This window comes from Rhinopithecus roxellana, chromosome 17 (assembly GCF_007565055.1).
Source record: "Rhinopithecus roxellana isolate Shanxi Qingling chromosome 17, ASM756505v1, whole genome shotgun sequence".
NCBI lineage: Eukaryota > Metazoa > Chordata > Mammalia > Primates > Cercopithecidae > Rhinopithecus > Rhinopithecus roxellana.
Window position 1 is genome coordinate 110,822,145 of NC_044565.1, and position 21,609 is coordinate 110,843,753.

Consider the following 21,609-nt stretch of genomic DNA (forward strand, 5'->3'; position numbering starts at 1 on the left):
AGAGAGAAGAAAAATGTATTTGGAGCAAAACCCAAAAAGCTTAGAATGTCAATAAATACTGTGAGAAAAATAGTGTGCCTTGAATAAGACAGCACAGAAACCAAGCACACGTGCACTTGCCTTAGAAGATTCAGTCTGGCAAGCGACATTCAAAGTGAAGGTTTATTTGGATAACATGAAGCCCATTCTTTACATCTACAATAAATACACAGAGTAGGTAGAAAAACAAATTACAGTCAAATGGTCATGACCAACCTCAGACTAGAAAGAGAAAGGGCCCTGAAGCATAGCAGATGGTCTAGGAGCAAGCGTCATATAGAAGAATATAATATATTGCAAAGGGTAGCACAGAGGTCAGTGGAGAAAGAAAGGGTGTGTGAGTGGTGTGAAGGCAGTTGTTACACATTTTAGGGAAAATCCATTTATATTCCCTCATCACACCATACTTCAAAATAAATCTAGAAGGACTAAAACAATTTTTGCTTTTGTTTTAAATTCAGGCCATAAAGAACCAAAAGGAGAAGAAACACAGTTATGAAGGAGCTAGAGGATTTATAGATTAGAGTTACTGTGCACATTTTATGGTTGCCTATAAAAAATAGCCAAAATGAAAAGGAACACAATGACCAACATAAATTATCCATACGTAATACATCAAAGGCTGTTCACACGATGTGATAAGAAACACGAGACCCCCACAAGGAACAGGGTAACAAACAGGCAGTTTACAAAAGAAGTTAACAAATCCAAAAATGTGGCCGGGCGCGGTGGCTCAAGCCTGTAATCCCAGCACTTTGGGAGGCCGAGACGGGCGGATCACGAGGTCAGGAGATCGAGACCATCCTGGCTAACACGGTGAAACCCCATCTCTACTAAAAATACAAAAAACTAGCCGGGCGAGGTGGCGGCGCCTGTAGTCCCAGCTACTCTGGAGGCTGAGGCAGGAGAATGGCGTGAACCCGGGAGGCGGAGCTTGCAGTGAGCTGAGATCTGGCCACTGCACTCCAGCCTGGGTGACAGAGCGAGACTCCGTCTCAAAAAAAAAAAAAAAAAAAAAAAATCCAAAAATGTTCAACTTCACTACTTTCAATACTAATTGACACTAATTTCTTAATCAAAGAAATTCAGATGGAAACAATGAGATACTATTTTTATGCTAATTCAGGTTCTGTGAAATGGGTGTGAGTTGTATTGTCTTAAAATATTTTTTGGAAAGCAATTCAGCATGACAGATTACCCCACAATGTTCAAATACTTTGGTTCAGTATTTTCACTACCAGAAATCTATTTTTTAAAAAAATCTAAACTACAGAAGTAAATACACCACACAAAAGATAAGTAGAGTATGATCTCTAACAGCAAAAGAAGATTGAAATTACCCAAATGTCTAATAGGAAATGACTGACAAAACTCTAATGTATGACTTTAATGAAGTATTCGATATTTTTAATGTCAACTACAAAAATTTTATATTTTTTGATTTAAAAAATCAAGTAGGAAAATACTTGATTCTATAGTAAGTAGAAAATTCAATATTCAACTTGTACAATCATATATTTATGCTTTAATTATTTTTAAGTATATAGTGAGAAGACTGGTAGGAAATATACCAAAATATTCAACGGTGCAAATATCTGGATGGCAAGAATGTTTCTTTTCCTTTCTTCTCCTTATTTTCCAAATTGTCTATACTATGTCTGGAGAGTACAATATAGTCAGGTGCTCCTGACAGCCTCGGTTCAGACCCCCAGCCTCATACAAATGCGATAATGTATGCACGCACCTAGCAACACTTCCCTGGTCCAATAATTAGAAACTTCATGCTTCCTAATTAATTACATCAGGAGATATCTGACGTAGTAGTAAGAGAACAAAACCAAGGATGAAAGTTATTTTCTAATATTACAAATTATATTCTCTTTTAAAACACCACAATTGTATATCATGCTTTCAAAAGTTATTTTGGAATTTGCGTAATTAAGAATAGATAGGCTAAGTATTCAAATGATACTTTTATCAATTTTACTTAAATGAGTGGCAACATAATGTATGCCACATAACCCTATGACCAAAAAAAGTGACTGACACTGTCCACTCCACGCAGTCGATGAAGACTTCAGGCTCCACATTTGCTCTTAGAGCCCACGCCTTCATACATCTTGGAACGTTTATACTTAGCCTTTACTTCCAGGATGAACAAAGCTATAGAAGTCAGTATTGTTTCCCTTTTCTAGAAATTATGAGGGGAGATGACAATTGAAAAGAAAACACAAACACCTTTTTTCCTCCAAACTAGGAGACAAACATAACATACTGATAAGGGCTGTGGAGAACAGCTGAGATGGGGCAGAAGCAATGCAGAAGAAAGCACAGAGAATGTGTACCCAGAGTGGTCAAGAAGGCTGTGGCAGCTCTGAGGAAGTGGGGGGCGCCTCACCCACAGTCAAAGGTGAGCCTTGTCGGCAATGCTGGATGCTGGAACCTCAGTGACAAGTGCTAACTGCAAAATCTGCCTACTTGGTTAAGAGAGGCAAAAGAGGTAGGGCTTCGCCAAGTATCACCCAGAACAAACTTACATGCAGGAACCACCCTGTCCCTGCAGCACCAAAAAAGCAGAGAGCCCCTGAGTTGTGAAGCATAGATAGCTATCTTAGCCCCTTCCCAACCTCACCTCCCATGGGACATGCCTGCAGATAGCTTGTGTCCAGTCCATGGTGATCAATAAAACAGAAGCTGGTACACAGCATCCAAACAAGGATACTATAAGAAACTTACGGGGAAAAGAGCAGTAAAACTACCAAGAGATGAAGAACACTCACTAAAAATGTTACCAAGGAGTCCTTACAATTATGATCCAACATTTTTTTTCTGTGAATTAAATGTCTATATGAAGCCATCATCTCCATAAGGAAAGAATACAAAGCAGAAATTCAAGAACTCAAAAATGAGATGGAAAGGCAACAAGATGAAATATAAAAAATAAAAAATGAGGAAAGGGCCAGGTGCAGTGGCTCATACCTATAATCCCAGCAGTTTGAGAGGCCAAGGCAGGAAGATCACTTGAGGCCAGGAGTTTGAGACCAGCCTGGAAAACATAGTGAGACCCCCCCACACACCCAATCTCTGCAAAAACAAAAAATTAGCTGGGCATGGTGGCATGTGCCTGTATTCCCAGGGCTTTAGAAGGCTGAGGCAGGAAGGTTCCTTGAGCCCAGGAGTTTAAGGTTGCAGTGATCTTTGATCACATCACTGCATTCCAGTCTAGGCAACAAAGTTAGAATCTGTCCCCCACCCCCCCCCCAAAAAAAAAACTCAGTAAAGAGGAAAAAAAAAGCACAGCAGTTAAGATGAAACCGATGCAAGCTCAACGAAAAAAAGTGCTATGGAACTCACTGTAAGAAATCACAGAGGGTGAACACAAGCAGAAATAATGTGCTTGAAAATATCAGAGAGAAAATAATAGATGTAGAAGACTGTTAAAGGAGATACACCAGACAGATAAAATGAGTCTCTGAAGAAGAAAACCAGCATAATGCAATGGTTATGAGAACAAACAGTCTTGATTTTGAATCCTGACTCTGCCACATGCTATTAGTAGTTATGTGAATTTGGACAAGTTTCACTGAGGAAAGAGAGAGACCCTCTCATATCGTTTTATACTCAGTACCTGTTTTAAGAAAAAAACAAGGAAGTAAAACCAAAGACAGGCAGCCTGGTGCCAGGCCCAAAACCAGGCCTGGGCCTGCCTGGCCTAAACCCAGTAGTTAAAAATCAACTCATAACTCAGAAACCGATGTTATTCATAGATTCCAGACATCGTATAGAAGAACATTGTGAAACTCCCTGCTCTGTTCTGTTTCTCTCTGACCACCAGTGCATGTAGCCCTGTCACATACCCGCTGCTTGCTCAAATCAGTCACGACCCTTTTATGTGAAATCTTTAGTGTTGTGAGCCCTTAAAAAGGACAGAAATTGTGCGCTCGGGGAGCTCGGATTTTAAGGCAGTAGCTTACTGATGCTCCCAGATGAATAAAGCCCTTCCTTCTACAACTCCGTGTCTGAGAGGTTTTGTCTGCGGCTCGTCCTGCTACATTTCTTGGTTCCCTGACTGGGAAGCGAGATAACTGACAGACGGCCGAGGCAGCCCCTTAGGCAGCTTAGGCCTGCCCTGTGGAGCATCCCTGCGGGGAACTGCGACCAGCCTGAGTGACAGGATCCAAAGAGCACTCCCGGGTAGGCAATTGCCCTGGTGGAATGCCTCATCAGAGCAGCACCTAGCAGGCCCCCGTGGAGGATTAACACAGTGGCTGAACACCGGGAAGGAACCGGCACTTAAGAGTCCAGACCTCTGAAACTTGGTAGGACCAGTCTTTGGAACTTGCCCCAGTCCATCTGAGTGGAAGTGTGACCTGATCACCCACAGTCTGCCTGGATTAGCATTTTGTTCTGGTTTTGACTTGACTTGAATTGCTGGATACTTTGGTTTTGGTTCTGACTTGGCTTAAATTTCTTGGTACTCGGATTTTGAATTTCCTGGTATTCTGATTTTGGTTTCGTATAAACGATAAAAGTGTGTGTGTGCCCTCTTTACCCGTTCTTTATTTTGTTGAGTGTGTGTGGTGTGAGTGTGGCATTTTGTCTTGAGAAAAAAATGGGTCAGGTGCAACATAAGCCCACCCCACTAGGAACTGCTGAAAAATTTTTAAACAGGAAAAAAGGGGGAGGCAGAATTTATATAAAAAGAATGTTACATGGTAAATTCTTGTCTTGAAATAAATTAACTGGTTGTTTAAAAAAAGTTTGTAATAAGTCAAAAAGTTGAGACACGTCAAAAAAATTGTCTGCAAAAGTCATAAAACAGGTTAAAAAATTTTATGCAAAAACTGTTGTATAATTTAAAAGTAATAAGGCCTCCTGAGTACTACTGAAGAAACAGTTTATGTGCAAGGTGTATAAAAAAAGTAAAATACACCTTTGGTAAAATGATTATAAGGAGGCATAAAAATGTGGATTTTGACCTACATTAAAAGGTTAAAAAATTATTGTTTTGAAAGTTTAAGCAAGTTTTAAAACATTAATTGTAAAAAAATTCTGTGTGTAAACATATTAGCTAAAGTTAAAAAGGTATCATCCAGTTTTTCTGTGAACTGGACATTAAAATAAAAATGCAACAGGTTTTTCTTAAAGCATCAACCTGCTCTTTAACAAAAATTATAAAAGGTTAAAAAGAGTCTATAAAATCTTACCTTATAGTCAAACATGAAAAATTGGATAAATATGTCTACAAGGTTTTATTAAAATTAAGTTTAACATTAATAACACACTAATATAAAGTTAAAATTTAGCTTATCTGGTATAAAAATCATACAAGAAGCATTATTAAATATAAAATGGTGTTTAGCTTTCTTTGGTCTAAAAACTAATAAAGATAGGTGCTAAAGGAAACATTCCTTTTACTACAGGATCATAAAAGTTAAAGACTTAAACTTTGGCGATTAAGACAGCATACCAAGATGCAAATGCCTGGTTGAAATGGATCAAATATGCTATCTGCACGTTAAACAAAAGCAATTGTTATGCTTGTGCACGTGGCAGGTCAGAGGCCCTGATTGTCCCCCTTCCACTAAGGTGGTCCTCCAGTCAACCAGCATGGGCTGCATGGCAGCTCTTTTCCAGGATTCTACAGCCTGGAGTAATAAGTCATGCCAAGCTCTCTCTGCTATATCCCAAAGTCCCTGCAGGTCAGCCCCCGAGGGCCATCCAGTTTCCGTCTCCCAACACTAAGTTCACTTGGTGTCTCTCACGGCAGGGAGGAGACTTAGCATTCCTTGGAGACCTGAAGGGATGCAGTGAGCTTAAGAAATTTCAAGAGCTTATCAATCAGTCAGCCCTTGTTCATCCCCGAGCAGATGTGTGGTGTTGTGGTGAATCTTTACTGGGCACTCTGCTGAATAACTAGAGTGGCACTTGTGCTTTAGTCCATTTGGCTATCCCTTTCACCCTGGCATTTCATCAACCAGAGGAAAATAATAATGATAATAATAATAATAATAAGACATCATAAAGCGAGAGAAGGCCCTTATAGGTCTTTCAACCCTCACATCTGTTGAGACGCAATTAAAGCCCCGCAAAGAATACCAAATCAATTTACAGCTTGAAATCAAATAGTTACAGGATTAAAGTCAACATTTTGGTAGATGACAGTCAATAAAAATGTAGACTAAAAAAACTACATCTATTACAACCAACGGCAATGAGCTTCTCATGAGTTAAAAAGAAAAACTCATGTCAGCCCCAGCCCTGAGGCTACCTGACCTGACAAAACTCTTTATACTCTATGTGTCAAAAAAATAAAATAAAATAAGAAATGGCAGTTGAAGTTTTAACCCAGACTGTAGGGCCCTAGCCAAGGCCAGTGGCCTATCTCTCAAAACAACTAGACGAGGTTTCCAAAGCCTGGCCCCCATGTCCAAGGGCCCTGGCAGCAACAGCCCTGTTAGCACAAGAAGCAGATAAGCTAACTCTTAGGCAAAACCTAAACATAAAGTCCCCCCACGCTGTGGTGATTTTAATAAATACCAAAGGACACCATTAGCTAATAAATGCTAGACTAACTAGATACCAAAGCTTGCTCTGTGAAAATCCCCACATAACCATTGAAGTGTGCAACACCCTAAACCCCGCCACCTTGCTCCCTAAACCCCGCCACCTTGCTCCCGGTCTCAGAGAGCCCAGTTAAACATAACTGTGTAATTTTGGAGTCAGTTTATTCTAGTGGGCACAACCTCCAAGACCATCCTTAAACATCAGTAGACTGGGAGCTGCACGTGGATAGGAGCAGCTTTGCAAACCCCTGCAAAGTGACTCTGAAGAAGACGACAAGCCCTGCTCCAGTCACACCCGGAAGCTGACTGGTCCACACATGGCTGAAGCATGAGGAAACTCATCGCGGGACTAATTTTCCTTAAACTTTGGACTTGTACAGTAAGGACTTCAACTGACCTTCCTCAGACTGAGGGCTGTTCCCAGTGTATACATCAAGTCACTGAGGTAGGACAAAAGGTTGCTACAGTCCTATTATGTTATGGTTATTATAAGTGTTCCGGGACTCTAAAAGAAACTTGTTTGTATAATGACACCCAGGACAAGATATGTAATCCAGGAAGTGACCAGCCCGATGTGTGCTATGACCCCTCTGAACCTCCCATGATCACAGTTTTTAAAATAAAATTAAGGACTGGTCCTTTTCTAAGTAACACAAGTAAAGTAATAGCTAAAACAGAAAAAAGAGGGGTTCCCAAAAATGTAACCTTAAAATCTGACGCCTGTGCCGCTATGAATAATAAGCAGCCTGGGATGGGATGTGGTTCTGTAGATTGGGGAAAAAGTAGAAAATAGGTGTATCTGTCAAGAATCATATTTATGTGAGATGTGTCAATACTGGTCTTGTGTCATTTGGGCTACTTAAAAAAAATAAAAATGAAATGAAAAAGACCCTGTTGAGCTCCAAAAAGGAGAAGGCAGCTCCTCCTGTACAAGTGGAAGCTGCAACCCCTTAAAATTAATAATTACAAATCCCTTAAACCCAAGGTAAAATAAATAAATAAATAAATAAAGGAGAACATGTATCTCTGGGCATCAATAAAAGAGGACTAGGTCCTAGAGTAAATATCTTAGTAAAAGAGGAGGTCTGTAAACTCTCTCCAGAACTAGTATTTCAGACTTTCTATGATAAACTAAATGTGCCAGTACCAGAGACTCCAGCAAAAACCAGAAATGTGTTTCTGCAATTAGTTGAGCATGTAGCCCAGTCTCTAAATGTCACTTCATGTTATGTTTGTGAAAAAAAAACTGTAATAAGAGATCAATGGCCACAGGAAGCCCAAGAATTAGTTCCTACAGACCCAGTTCCTGATGAATTCCTGGCCCAAAAGAACCACCCTGACAATTTTTAGGTTCTGAAATTCTCAATTATTAGACGGTATTGCACAGCTAGAGAAGGAAAAGGATTCACTGATCCTGTAGGGCAGCTTAATTGTCTTAGGCAACAGCTGTATAATAGTACCGCAAAAACAGTCCCACCCAGATTCCACCAGGACTAGACTGCCCCCACCGGGTTATACTGGATATGTAGACATAGAGCCTATGCTAAGCTGTCTGACCAGTAGACAAGGGGTTGTGTTATTGGCACTATTAAGCCATCTTTCTTCTTACTGCCCATAAAAACAGGTGAACTTCTGGGCTTCCCTGTCTATGCTTCCCACGGAAAATGAAGCATAGCCATAGGTAAATTAAAAAATGATAAATGACCTCCTAAAAATTATACAATACTATAGGCCTGCCACTTAGACACAAGATGGCTCATAGGAATACTGGACCCCCATTCACATGCTCAACCAAATCATATGGTTGCAAGCTGTTTTAAAAATCATCACTAAGAAAACCGGTCAAGCCTTGACTATTCTGGCCTGGCAAGAAACTCGGATAAGAAATGCTATCTATCAAAATAGATAAGTTCTCGACTACTTGCTAGCAGCTGAAAAAGAGGTCTATAAGAAATTTAACCTTACTCATTACTGTCTACACACAGATAATCAAAGGCAAGTAGTTAAAGACATAGTTAAAAATATGACAAAACTGGCACATGTACCCATGCAAGTGTGGCACAGACTTAATCCGGGAGCCATGTTTGAAAATTAGTTCCCAGCACTAAGAAAATTTAAAACTCTTATAATAAAAGTTATAATAGTAATAAGAACCTGCTTACTGCTCCCTTGTTTGCTACCTGTACTTCTTCAAATGATAAAAAAGCTTCATCACTACCTTAATTCACCAAAATGCTTCAGCACAAGTGTACTATATGAATCACTATCCATCTATTGCACAAAAAGACAGAAGTAGCAAAAATAAGAGTGAGAATTCCCACTAATAAAAAGTGAGAGTCTCAAAAGGGGGGAAATGAGGAAAGAGAGAGCCCCTCTCATTATATTGTTTTATATTGTTTTATACTCAGTACCTGTTTTAAGAAAAAACAAGGAAGCAAAACCAAAGACAGGTAACCTGGCGCCAGGCCCAAAACCAGGCCTGGGCCTGCCTGGCCTAAACCCAGTAGTTAAAAATCAACTCATGACTTAGAAACTGATATCATCCATTGATTCCCAGCGTTGTATAAAAGAACATTGTGAAACTCCCTGCTCTGTTCTGTTTCACTCTGACCACTGGTGCATGCAGCACGTTTTCCCCCAGTGTGTGAGAAAATGCGGGCGAGCTCATGAAAAAATACAATTACAGAATTTCTAATGGATCTCTCTAGCATTCGGGAGTTTGTGAACAGAAATTCTTGCCTGCTCTGGTTTCTGGACCTTCCCAAATTACCATTAAAAGGTACTGTCCTGTCTATGGCTTGTATGCTGCAGCAGATGCCTCAACAAGCAGCCTAAAAGGGCAGACGGGAGATACTGGCCACAGAAAGGTAATGCTTCCCAGAAAGGTAATGTTTACATGGAAGGAAGCAGGGAAGCAAAGGAGCATCTTGCAGAGCTTACATGAGAGCAAGTGCATATGGCCCAAGAGATGGCAGACATTCAGACAGAGCTTGAAAACGAGGTGCATGTGGAAGGGGGAAGTGGATGGGGTTAGAAGGTGGGAGCCCTGCTGAGCAGGGCCACATGGAGCCATGTTGGAGCCCGAGGCAAAGGGGAGCAATGCGGTACGCACCCCTGCACACATGATGGCATGGATTTGCAATGGGTAATTTGTTCCCAGAACATTAAAGTAGTTGAAAAAAATTCTAGAAAATTAAAAAGTAAAAATGTTAAAATTTACATTAAGTGTTTTATTTGTACCAAAACAGAATTTATTCTTTTACACTCCTAATCTTGATGGAAACAAATTCATCAATTAAAAAGTATGTTCTGGTTGGGGGCCGTGGCTCACGCCTGTAATCCCAGCACTATGGGAGGCCGAGGTGGGTGGATCACGAGGTCAGGAGATCGAGACCATCCTGGCTAACATGGTGAAACCCCGTCTCTACTAAAAAAAAATACAAAAAAATTATCCGGGTGTGGTAGCGGGCGCCTGTAGTCCCAGCTACTCCGGAGGCTGAGGCAGGAGAATGGCATGAACCCGGGAGGAGGAGCTTGCAGTGAGCTGAGATTACACCACTGCACTCCAGCCTGGGAGACAGAGAGAGACTCCATCTCAAAAAAAAAGGATGTTCTAAGTCTAGTGCTTATTTCATTTTCAACTCAGAGTTGTAAATTATAAGAAATGTGAGAAAGTAACTTTGAAAGTATGTGTGATGAATAAAAACTTTAGTGAGAGATATATACTCCCAAAATACTTGATAGTGTATTAATACACATTTTAATTGTTCAAGATTTTTTAACTTCATAACCTAGAAACAAATTATCATGACAAATAATAAATAACAACATATAGATAGAGGCACACGTTTCTCCTCTTGCCTCAGGCTCCAATAAGACCTCACAGAGTCTTGTTGGAACCCGTCTTTATTTGAAATTGTGATATTTTCATCATCATGGATTTTTGCAGCATTAACTTTGGCTTTTTAAAATATTGTGTCAAAATTTCAACAAGCACATGAAAAGATGCTCAAAATAATGAATCAGTAGGGAAATCCAAATTAAAACCACAATGAGATATTGCCTCATACCCATTAGGATGGCTACTATCAAAAATAGAGAAAATAACAAGTGTTGGCCAGAATGTAGGAAATTTGTGCACTGTTGGTAGGAATGTAAAATTGTATAGCCGCTATGGAAAACAGTATGAAGGTTTCTGGAAAAAAATTAAAAATAGAATCCCCATATAGGGTTCAGAACTTCCATTCTGAGTATATATCCCAAAGAATGAAAAGCAGAATCTCAAAGAGATATCTTGTACACACGTGTTCATAACATTATTCCCAACGGACAAAAGGTAGGAGCAACCCAGGAGTCCGTTGGTGGATGAATGAGTGAACAAGATGTGGCACATCCACGATGAATGAGTGAACAGGACGTGGCGCATCCATGATGAATGAGTGAACAAGATGTGGCACATCCACACGATGGAATATTATCCGCCTTCAAAAAGAAGGAAATTCTGGCACATATTACAACATAGGTGAAACTTGAGAACATTATACTAAGTGAAATAGGCCAGTGGCAGAAAGACAAATACTGTATAATTGCACTTACTTATGAGATACCTACAGTAGTTAAATTCAGAAAGGAGACAGAAAGTAAGTAGAAGGTCGGTTGCTAGGGGTGAGGGTGGGACAAATGGGGTGCTGTGATTTGAATATATGTGTCCCTCCAAAATTCATGCATTGGAACTTAATACCCAATGTCACAGTATTAAGAGTGGGGCCTTTGAGGAAGTCATTAAGTCATGAGGATGGAGCCCTCCTGAATAAGATTAGTGCTCTTACAAAAGAGGCTGTAGGGAGTGTTCAGTTCACTTTTTTTTTTTTTTTTTTTTTTTTTTTTTTGGCCCTTTCATCTCTTCTACCTTGTGAGGGCACAGCATTCCTCCCCCCGCCCAAAGATACAGCAGCAAGGCACAGTCTTGGAAGCAGAGTGAGCCCGCACCAGACACCAAATCTGCTAGTGCCCTGATCCTCGATTTCCCTGCCTCCAGAACTATAAGCAGTAAGCTTCTCTTTATAAATTACCCAGTCTAGGGTATTTTGCTCTAGCAGCAGGAACAGACGCAGACATTAGAAGCTACTGTCTGATGGGCACAGGGTTTCAGTTTGAGAAGATGGAAAGGGTGGTGATGGGTGTACAGCAATGGGAATGTCCTTAACACTACTGAACTGTCAGCTTAAGAGTAGTTCAGATAGTACATTTAGGGTACATATAATTTACTGTAACTTTTTAAAAAACATTCTTTATCTTAACTGCAGAGTTTCCTTTTTTTTGTATTGGTACAGAGCATGGCGTCGTGGTAAGTCACACCCCAAAAGCCTGTTACCTGGAATCCAAAAAGTCAATAATAGCAGGAAATTCTTTCAGATTGCCAGCAAAGTCCTCTGAGCTATGCTTCTCCAAACCCTTCCTTGAGAGTCTCTATTTTCTATACAATAGAGGGGGAAATAATGTAAGAAGTCACTCCCCCACCAAACAAGAGGGTGGCCTGAGAAAAGTGATGCTGGAAAAAGCTTGAAGCAGCTGATGTGGCAACGGAGAGAGACGTGATCACGTAATGGGAAGAAACCTGCCTCTGAGACCCAGGTGAGGTGGGAAGTCACACATTTTCCAAATCAAAACAGTCTGTCAAGGTTTCTGGGCAGTTTGAGTGGGAGAGGTAGGCTTTGAAATGTTGGCATTTCTGGGACATTGTGATGGACAGAGGAGACAAGATTCATGTGCTTAGGATTTGGGATTCTCCCCCCAGATTCACTGAAATGGACTGAGAACAGCAATCCATGCCAAGCATTTTATTCTAAGAAAAGTGTTTTTGTATGTAATTTGCATGCTTCAAAGGGTTGGTAAGATGGTAGTTGCTGAAAACGCAAGCTATGCAGTTTGTATTTCCCTTTATAACTAAGTTGCCAAGGAATCCAGAGACCAAGACTAAACCCCCTTTCCAGTAATTGGCCCACCTTGGGTTGCTGGTAACATCTCACATTCTTTGCCCTGATTAAATCATTGCCCACTAGGGTTAATCTTGTAAAATACTTTCTTTTTTTTTTTTTGAGACAGAGTCTCGCTGTGTCGCCCAGGCTGGAGTGCAGTGGCGAGATCTCGCCTCACTGCAAGCTCCGCCTCCCGGGTTCCCGCCATTCTCCCGCCTCAGCCTCCGAGTAGCTGGGACTACAGGCGCCCGCCACCGCGCCCGGCTAGTTTTTTGTATTTTTAGTAGAGGCGGGGTTTCACCGTGTTAGCCAGGAGGGTGTCGATCTCCTGACCTCGTGATCCGCCCACCTCGGCCTCCCAAAGTGCTGGGATTACAGGCTTGCGCCACCGCGCCCGGCCAATTGTAAAATACTTTCAATAGGCATGACATACATCCTGAATTAATTTCTTCTTAGATTAGCATCGATCTTGCCTATATATTGGCATTTTCTCAAATTCTCTGGAGGTGTCCCTTTCATAATTGGAACAAAGATGTCTGTTACGTGAAGTAGTGCCTCCAGTGAACTCTATGGGAACCTCTTCCCTCCTCTGCTTGGACACCAAGAATTTGAATCTACAAAGTGTGTGTCAGGAACAGGCTCATGACTCATCCTCACTTTTATCTACATCTGACAACCTAACCTCCTCCTGGGAGCCTTTGCGGCACCGTTGCATAAATCTTTCAGGCAGCTGTTGCTACAACTTCTCTCTTATCCCTAAAGAGTAGCCTCTGCCTTATAATGAAGTTAGAAATCTGTTTGATAATTTAAAAAGAGGGGGAGTGGGGGTGGGGTTTCTTAGACTTCTAACAACCCACCATGTCACTTCATCCAACAATCGAACAGGGGGCTTCCTTCCCTCCTTTTCTCAGTGGGGCTTATTCAGAGTCTTCAGCACTTTGCAATTGCATCAGCTTAAAAGAAACTCCCATCTCCTGGCTTCTGAGTAACCTTCCAGTGTTTTTCTGAATCACAGCCTATTTCTCACTGATTTGGTGACCTCATTCTCTGTCCTCATTAAGTTCTCTGATCACATTCATTGAATGAAAGGAGAAGTTCATTCCGCCTCCATAAAGGTTCCTGTGAGGCCTTGGCCCTCACAAGGGACAGGCCAGTCTCTTAAGCTGCATCCACAGGCCCTGCTTTCATCACAGGGAGGACAGCAGAAATCCCCCCAAGAACCGCAGACACCCTCTCTGCAGCCTCCCAACTAATCCACACAGCAGAGTGGCTCTGCCTTGCCAAGAACTAACTCAGGCATTGACATACCCAGGGCCACATCTCCAGCAGGTTCTCAAGTTAGTAAACACACATCCCTTAGGCCATTTCCCTGGGTTGTAAACTTATTCCCGGTTGCTAGGCTGACAAATTCACCACTAATATCCATTAACTCTGCTCTTGCACTACATTAATAATATTATACAAAAGACGTGGGGAGTCTCTCCCTTGTCCTTTACTTCCTAATGATCCACGTCATCTGAGGCTATTCGGGACATAGCTACACCACTTCTTTTGGATTCCAGGTACCTGGAGGGAGTTTTCCTTTCAGTTTCCTTGAATTCCAAGTCATCAGATCGTCACCAGCCTTTGTGGAGAATGCAGAAAACTCTACACACTCTGTTCTCTCAGCGAATGCGTGGAATCTGAAACATGAAGAGATGCTCATCAGGAAGGTAGTATGCAGGTGTCCGTGCATACCTGTTACTTCTCCTGGGACTGAACACACTCTTCTGAGGCACTGGGCATCTTCATCTTCTTAGGTATGGTCACTACTTCTCCTTGCACCTTGTCAATTCCACAAGCAAAAGACAGGGAGGCAGAATAGCACACAGAATTGTGAATGATGTGGGATTTTAACTGACAACTCATCCTTCATTAGAGGGTAAATTAGCTCAACCAAATGGTATTTCTTGGTTCTGGGAAAATGACACTCTATGCTTATATTCTTTCTCTTGTTCCCAGGGTTCCATCATGTCAACACAGCTTAACCAAGCCAGGGGTCTAATGAGGGGCCCCAGTAGCACCCATCGGCTTTTGTGGGTTCAGGGAGGACAGCTCATGACACAGACAGCATTTGCCTAATTTGCCTGCTGCTGATGCGTACCAGTCAACTTTAACTCGGCAAACACACACTTCCCCAGGAGCCAAGCTTAAGCACGAACAAGAAGCTTTCCTGTGTGGGCAAGTTTTTAGGACCTGTCTCTTCAAAGCCTAGTCCAAGGAGCAGCAGGTTAGGAATACACACTCCCAGGTCCCCACCCAGCCCTGTGGAGTCCAAATATCCATTTAACAGGGTCCCCAGGGGGCTGACAGGCACATGAAAGTTTGCAAGCACTGGTGTAGTGCACAGGGTGATGGGCTAAGTCACACCCTCAAAGCCACTTAACTAGAATCCAACAAGTCCATAAATAGCAGGACATTTCTTTCAGGCGGGCAGAGGAAGTCACAAGTAATGTTACTCCAGCCCCGCAGGAGTTCCATCTCTGCCTAGCACCACACGCTCAACTCAGAAAATCCCGAAGCACCGCTTGGGATGGAAATGGTAGGAGAAGTCTAGGGAACCCACTGCGGCTATGGAAAGCCTCAGTCTCTTCCTAAAGGGTTTCAGGAAAGACTGGAATAATGACTTGATGGCAATTAAAATGTCAGCCTCATTCTGGTGGCCCTTCCTAAAGCCAGTGAACTCTTAGCCTGGTCATTCCCAACTCCTGCAGGAGCTTCATCCAGAGCTGAAATGTCCAGCTCCCTTGCCCTGAAAGGCAAGGAGGGGAGATGGGTAAGGTTTGCCCCAGCAGGCCCCATGCCCTGAGTGTCAAGGCCTTTGGCACCCAGGACTTTCCACTCTCTGATCTGTTTTCTAGATTAGAAAAGAGAGCAGGGCAGAAATTTCCTCTGGATGACACAGTCTCGTTTGTGCAGGACAACTCAGCATTATGACAGGCTGTTTGAGCCTTAGAGCACAGAGCTGTGCTTGGACTGGTGGTTCTACGCAGACACAGCCTCTGGCACAGGAGAAGCCCGAGTCCAGCTGGAGGGTCACCAGACCAGGCAGCCTCCTGCAACCTGAGACACTCAGGACATGCCACTTGCAGCTGGAGAATAACTGCCCTCCAGCTGGGGCCCCACAGCCAAAGGTACACCAAGACCAACCAGAAGCCATGGAGTGTCCAGGCAGGGAGTGGAGAAGGCAGGGGCACTACTCGTGATGGGTTACACTTGCCTGCAAAGGCCCAGAGCGTGGACAGGAGGATACATCAATACCTCATCCTTTTCTGCAAAACCCACCTTCACACACTGCATGGGCTCCTTAGGTAGCTGAACCACAGTTTCTCTCAAAGGAAATTTTTCCCTGGGCTCTAGCATGCCCCAGATGAGCTAAGCCGAGAACGGCAAGAGAGGTGACTGGCCAGTTGCCCCTTTGTTTTTTTTTTTTTTTTTTTTTTTTTTTTTGAGAAAGACTCTTGCTCTGTCGCCCAGGCTGGAGTGCAGTGGCCAGATCTCAGCTCACTGCAAGCTCCGCCTCCCGGGTTTTACGCCATTCTCCTGCCTCAGCCTCCTGAGTAGCTGGGACTACAGGCGCCCGCCACCTCGCCCCACTTGTTTTTTGTTTTTTTTTTTTAGTAGAGACGGGGTTTCACCGTGTTAGCCCGGATGGTCTCGATCTCCTGACCTCGTGATCCGCCCGTCTCGGCCTCCCAAAGTGCTAGGATTACAGGCTTGAGCCACCGCGCCCGGCCAGCCTCTTTCAACTAGCGAGGTTAGAGGAGGGAGCCCCCTTCTGTACTCAGGGGCTCAGGAACCCAGAATGGGAGCCATATACCTGATGTTAAAAGATCTCAAAGTGCTGTAAAAGCAGCCACAGCAATGGTCCTTAGAGTCCCAAAGTCTTGTTAATAACGAAAACTCCTAGCCCTTCACAGAACCTGAAAATTAGAATTCCTGGGGCTGTGGCTATAAAATTAGCATTTCAATCAAGCTCTCTGGGCAGTTATTATGCAAAGTGATGGGAAAAATGCATATTCCCAGGCTCACTCTATGACATGGAATGAGCCTGCAAGGTGAAGCCTGTCCTCCATATCATTAACAAGCTCCCCAGTGACTGTGATGAGCACCTACACGAAGAACGAGATGCCATCTTACCCTGTTAGGAGGGCTATTATCAGAAAGAAAAACTAACAGATGCTGCTGAGAAGGCAGAGAAAAGGGAAGTGTCAGGCCTCTGAGCCAAAGCCAAGCCATCATATGCCCTGTGACCTGCACGTACACATCCAGATGGCCAGTTCCTGCCTGAACTGATGACATTACCTTGTGAAATTCCTTTTCCTGGCTCATCCTGGCTCAAAAGCTCCCCCACTGAGCACCTTGTGACCCTCCCCCACCCCTGCCCGCCAGAGAACAACCCCTCTTTGACTGTAATTTTCCTTTACCTACCCAGATGCTATAAAACGGCCCCACCCCATCTCCCTTCTCTGACTCTCTTTTCAGACTCAGCCCGCCTGCACCCAGGTGATTAAAAAGGTTTATTGCTCTCACAAAGCCTGTTTGGTGGTCTCTTCACATAGACGCACATGATATTTTGGTGCCATGACTCGGATGGGGGACCTCCCTTGGGAGATCAATCCCCTGTCCTCCTGCTTTTTGCTCCGTGAGAAACATCCACCTACGACCTCAGGTCCTCAGACTGACCAGCTCAAGGAACATCTCACCAATTTTAAATTCGGTAAGCAGCCTCTTTTTGACTGTCTTCTCCAACCTCTCTCACTATCCCTCAACAACCTCTTTCTCCTTTCAATCTTGGCACCACACTTCAGTCTTTCCCTTCTCTTAATTTCAGTTCCTTTCCTTTTCTGGTAGAGACAAAGGAGACGTGTTTCATCCGTGGACCCAAAACTACGGGGCCGGTCACGGACTCGGGAAAACATTCTTCCCTTGGTGTTTAATCACACGGGGATGCCTGCCTGATTATTCACCCACATTTCAGAGGTGTCTGACAACACGGGGATGCCTGCCTTGGTCCTTCACCCTTAGCGGCAAGTACCACTTTTTTGGGGGGCAAGAACCCCCCAACCCCTTCTCTGTCTCTACCCCTTCTCTGCTTTTCTGGGGGGCAAGAACACCCCGACCCCTTTTCTCCATGCCTCTACCCCTTCTCCGCTTTTCTTGGGGCCAGAACCCCCCCGACCCCTTTTCTCCATGTCTTGACCACTTCTCTCTGCTTTTCTGGGGGGCAAGTACCACCCGACCCCTTATCTCCACATCCGGACCCCTTTCCCGTTTTTCTAGAGGGCAAGAACCCCGAACCCCTTATCTCCAAGTCCCAACCCCTTTCCGTCTTTTCTGGAGGGCAAGAACCCCCCAACCCCTTCTCTCCACATCTCAACCCCTTTCACACTTTTCTGGAGGGCAAGAACCCCCCAACCCCTTCTCTCCGTGTCTCTACTCTCTCTTTTCTCTGGACTTTCCTCCTTCACTATGGGCAACCTTCCACCCTCCATTCCTCCTTCTTCTCCCTCAGCCTGTGTTCTCAAGAACTTAAAACATCTTCAACTCACACGTGACCTAAAACCTAAATGCCTTATTTTCTTCTACAATGCCACTTGACCCCAATACAAACTCGACAGTAGTTCCAAATAGCCAGAAAACGGCACTTTCAATTTTTCCATCCTACAAGATCTAAATAATTCTTGTCGTAAAATGGGCAAACGGTCTGAGGTGCCTGACATCCAGGCATTCTTTCACACATCGGTCCCTCCCTAGTCTCTGTTTCAAATGCAACTCGTCCCAAATCTTCCTTCTTTCCCTCCCGCCTGTCCCCTGAGTCCCAACCCCAAGCATCGCTGAGTCTTTCTAATCTTTTCTACAGACCCATCTGACCTCTCCCCTCCTCACCAGGCCGAGCTAGGTCCCAATTTTTTCTCAGTCTCCCCTCCCCCACCCTATAATCCTTTTATCACCTCAACTCCTCACACCTGGTCTGGCTTACAGTCTCCTTCCGCGACTAGCCCTCCCCCACCTGCCTAGCAATTTCCTCTTAAAAAGGTAACTGGAGCAAAAGACATAGTCAAGGTTAATGCTCCTTTTTTTAATCCGACCTCTCCTAATCAGTTAGCATGTAGGTTCTTTTTCATCAAACATGAAAAATCCAGCCCAGTTCATGGCTTGTTTGGCAGCAACCCTGAGATGCTTTATAGCCCTAGACCCTAAAAGGTCAAAAAGCCATCTTATTCTCAATATACATTTTATTACCCAGTCCACTCCCGACATTAAATAAAAGCCCCAAAATTAAATTCTGGCCCTCAAACCCTACAACAGGACTTAATTAACCTCACCTTCAAGGTATACAATAATAAAGCAGAGGCAGCCAAGTAGCAATGTATTTCTGAGTTGCAATTCCTTGCCTCCACTGTGAGAGAAACCCCACACTCCAACGCACAAGAACTTCCAAATGCCTGAACCGCAGCAGCCAGGCGTTCCTCCAGGACCGCCTTCCCCAGGAGCTTGCTACAAGTACTGGAAATCTGGCCACTAGGCCACGGAATGTCCGCAGCCCAGGATTCCTCCTAAACCATGTCCCATCTATGCAGGAACCCACTGAAAATCAGACTGTTCAACTCACCTGGCAGCCACTTCCAGAGCCCCTGGAACTCTGGCCCAAGGCTCTCTGACTGACTCCTTCCCAGATCTTCTCGGCTTAGTGGCTGAAGATTGACGCTGCCCCATCACCTTGGAAGCCTACAGGACCATCACAGATGCTCTAGGTAACTCTCACAGTGGAAGGTAAGTCCGTCCCCTTCTTAATCAATAAGGAGGCTACCCACTCCACATTACCTTCTTTTCAAAGGCCTGTTTGCCTTGCCTCCATAACTGTTGTGGGTATTGACAGCCAGGCTTCTAAACCTCTTAAAATTCCCCCACTCTGGTGCCAACTTGGACAAGATTCTTTAATGCACTCCTTTTTAGTTATCCCCACCTGCCCAGCTCCCTTGTTAAGCCAAGACATTTTAACTAAAATATCTGCTTCCCTGACTATTCCTAGGCTACAGCCACACCTTATTGCCGCCTTTTCCCCCAGTTCAAAGCCTCCTTCGCATCCTCCCCTTGTATCTCCCCACCTTAAACCACAACTATAGGATACCTCTACTCCCTCCTTGGCGACCGATCAGTCACCCCTTACCATCCCATTAAAACCTAATCACCCTTACCCCACTCAATGCCAATATCCTACCCCGCAACACGCTTCAAAAGGATTAAAGCCTGTTATCACTTGCCTGCTACAGCATGGCCTTTTAAAGCCTGTAAACTCCCGTTACAATTCCCCCATTTTACCTGTCCTAAAACCAGACAAGGCTTACAGGTTAGTTCAGGATCTGCACCTTATCAACCAAATTGTCTTGCCTATCCACCCCGTAGTGCCAAACCCATATACTCTCCTATCCTCAGTACCTCCCTCCACAACCCAGTATTCTGTTCTGGATCTCAAACATACTTTCTTTATTATTCCTTTGCACCCTTCATCCCAGCCTCTCTTAGCTTTCACTTGGACTGACCCTGATACCCATCAGGCTCAGCAAATTACCTGGGCTGTACGGCCACAAGGCTTCACAGACAGCTCCCATTACTTCATTCAAGCCCAGATTTCTTCCTCATCTGTTACCTATCTTGGCATAATTCTCATAAAAACGCACGTGCTCTCCCTGCTGATCGTGTCCGGCTAATCTCCCAAACCCCAATCCCTTCTACAAAACAACAACTCCTTTCCTTACTAGGCATGGTTAGTGCCGTCAGAATTCTTACACAAGAGCCAAGACCTGTAGCCTTTCTGTCCAAACAACTTGACCTTACTGTTTTAGCCCAGCCCTCATGTCTGCGTGCAGCGGCTGCCACTGCCTTAATACCTTTAGAGGCCCTAAAAATCACAAACTATGCTCAACTCACTCTACAGTTTTCATAACTTCCAAAATCTGTTTTCCTCCCCCCACCATCGCTCAAGACAATGCTTATGCTGATAAGGTAACTAAAAAAGCAGCCATCAAAAGGCATCAGATCCCATCGCTCAGGACAATGCTTATGCTGATAAGTTAGCTAAAAAAGCAGCTAGCTTCCAACTTCTATCACTCACGGCAGTTTCCTCCTTCACATCGGTCACTCCCACCTACTCCCCCTCTGAAACTTCCACCTATCAATCTCTTCCCACACAAGGCAAATGGTTCTTAGACCAAGGAAAATATCTCCTTCCAGGATCACAGGCCCATTCTATTCTGTTGTTATTTCATAACCTCTTCCATGTAGGTTACAAGCCACTAGCCTGTCTCTTAGAACCTCTCATTTCCTTTCCATCCTGGAAATCTATCCTTAAGGAAATCACTTCTCAGTGTTCCGTCTGCTATTCTACTACTCCCCAGGAATTTCTCAGGCACCTTCCCTTCCCTACACATTAAGCTCGGGGATTTGCCCCCACCCAGGACGGGCAAATGGACTTTACTCACATACCTCCAGTCAGGAAACTGAAATACCTCTTGGTCTGGGTAGACACTTTCACTGGATGGGTAGAGGCCTTTCCCACAGGGTCTGAGAAGGCCACCGCGGTCATGTCTTCCCTTCTGTCAGACATAATTCCTCAGTTTTGCCTTCACACCTCTATACAGTCTGATAACGGACCAGTCTTTACTGGTCAAATCACCCAAGCAGTTTTTCAGGCTCTTGGTATTCAGTGAAACCTTTATATTCTTTACCGTCCTCAATCTTCAGGAAAGGTAGAATGGACTAATGGTCTTTTAAAAACACACCTCACCAAGCTCAGTCACCAACTTAAAAAGGACTAGACGATACTTTTACCACTTGCCCTTCTCAGAATTCAGGCCTGTCCTTGGAATGCTACAGGGTACAGCCCATTTGAGGTCCTGTGTGGACACTGCTTTTTATCAGGTCCCAGTCTCATTCCAGACACCAGACCAACTTGGACTGCACCCCAAAAACTTACAGCCTGA

The 21,609-nt window shown here is 43.9% G+C and overlaps 1 protein-coding gene across 1 annotated transcript in view; it reads right to left on the minus strand.

Annotated features, from left to right (window-relative positions):
* The window catches only part of VWA3B (von Willebrand factor A domain containing 3B), a 220,478-nt gene that overhangs the window by 154,780 nt on the left and 44,089 nt on the right, over window positions 1-21,609 (minus strand). The window contains exon 7 of the mRNA XM_010362112.2: window positions 14,150-14,265. Within this exon, the coding sequence (XP_010360414.2) occupies window positions 14,150-14,265 (116 nt within the window). The remainder of the gene's footprint in view (window positions 1-14,149; window positions 14,266-21,609) is intronic.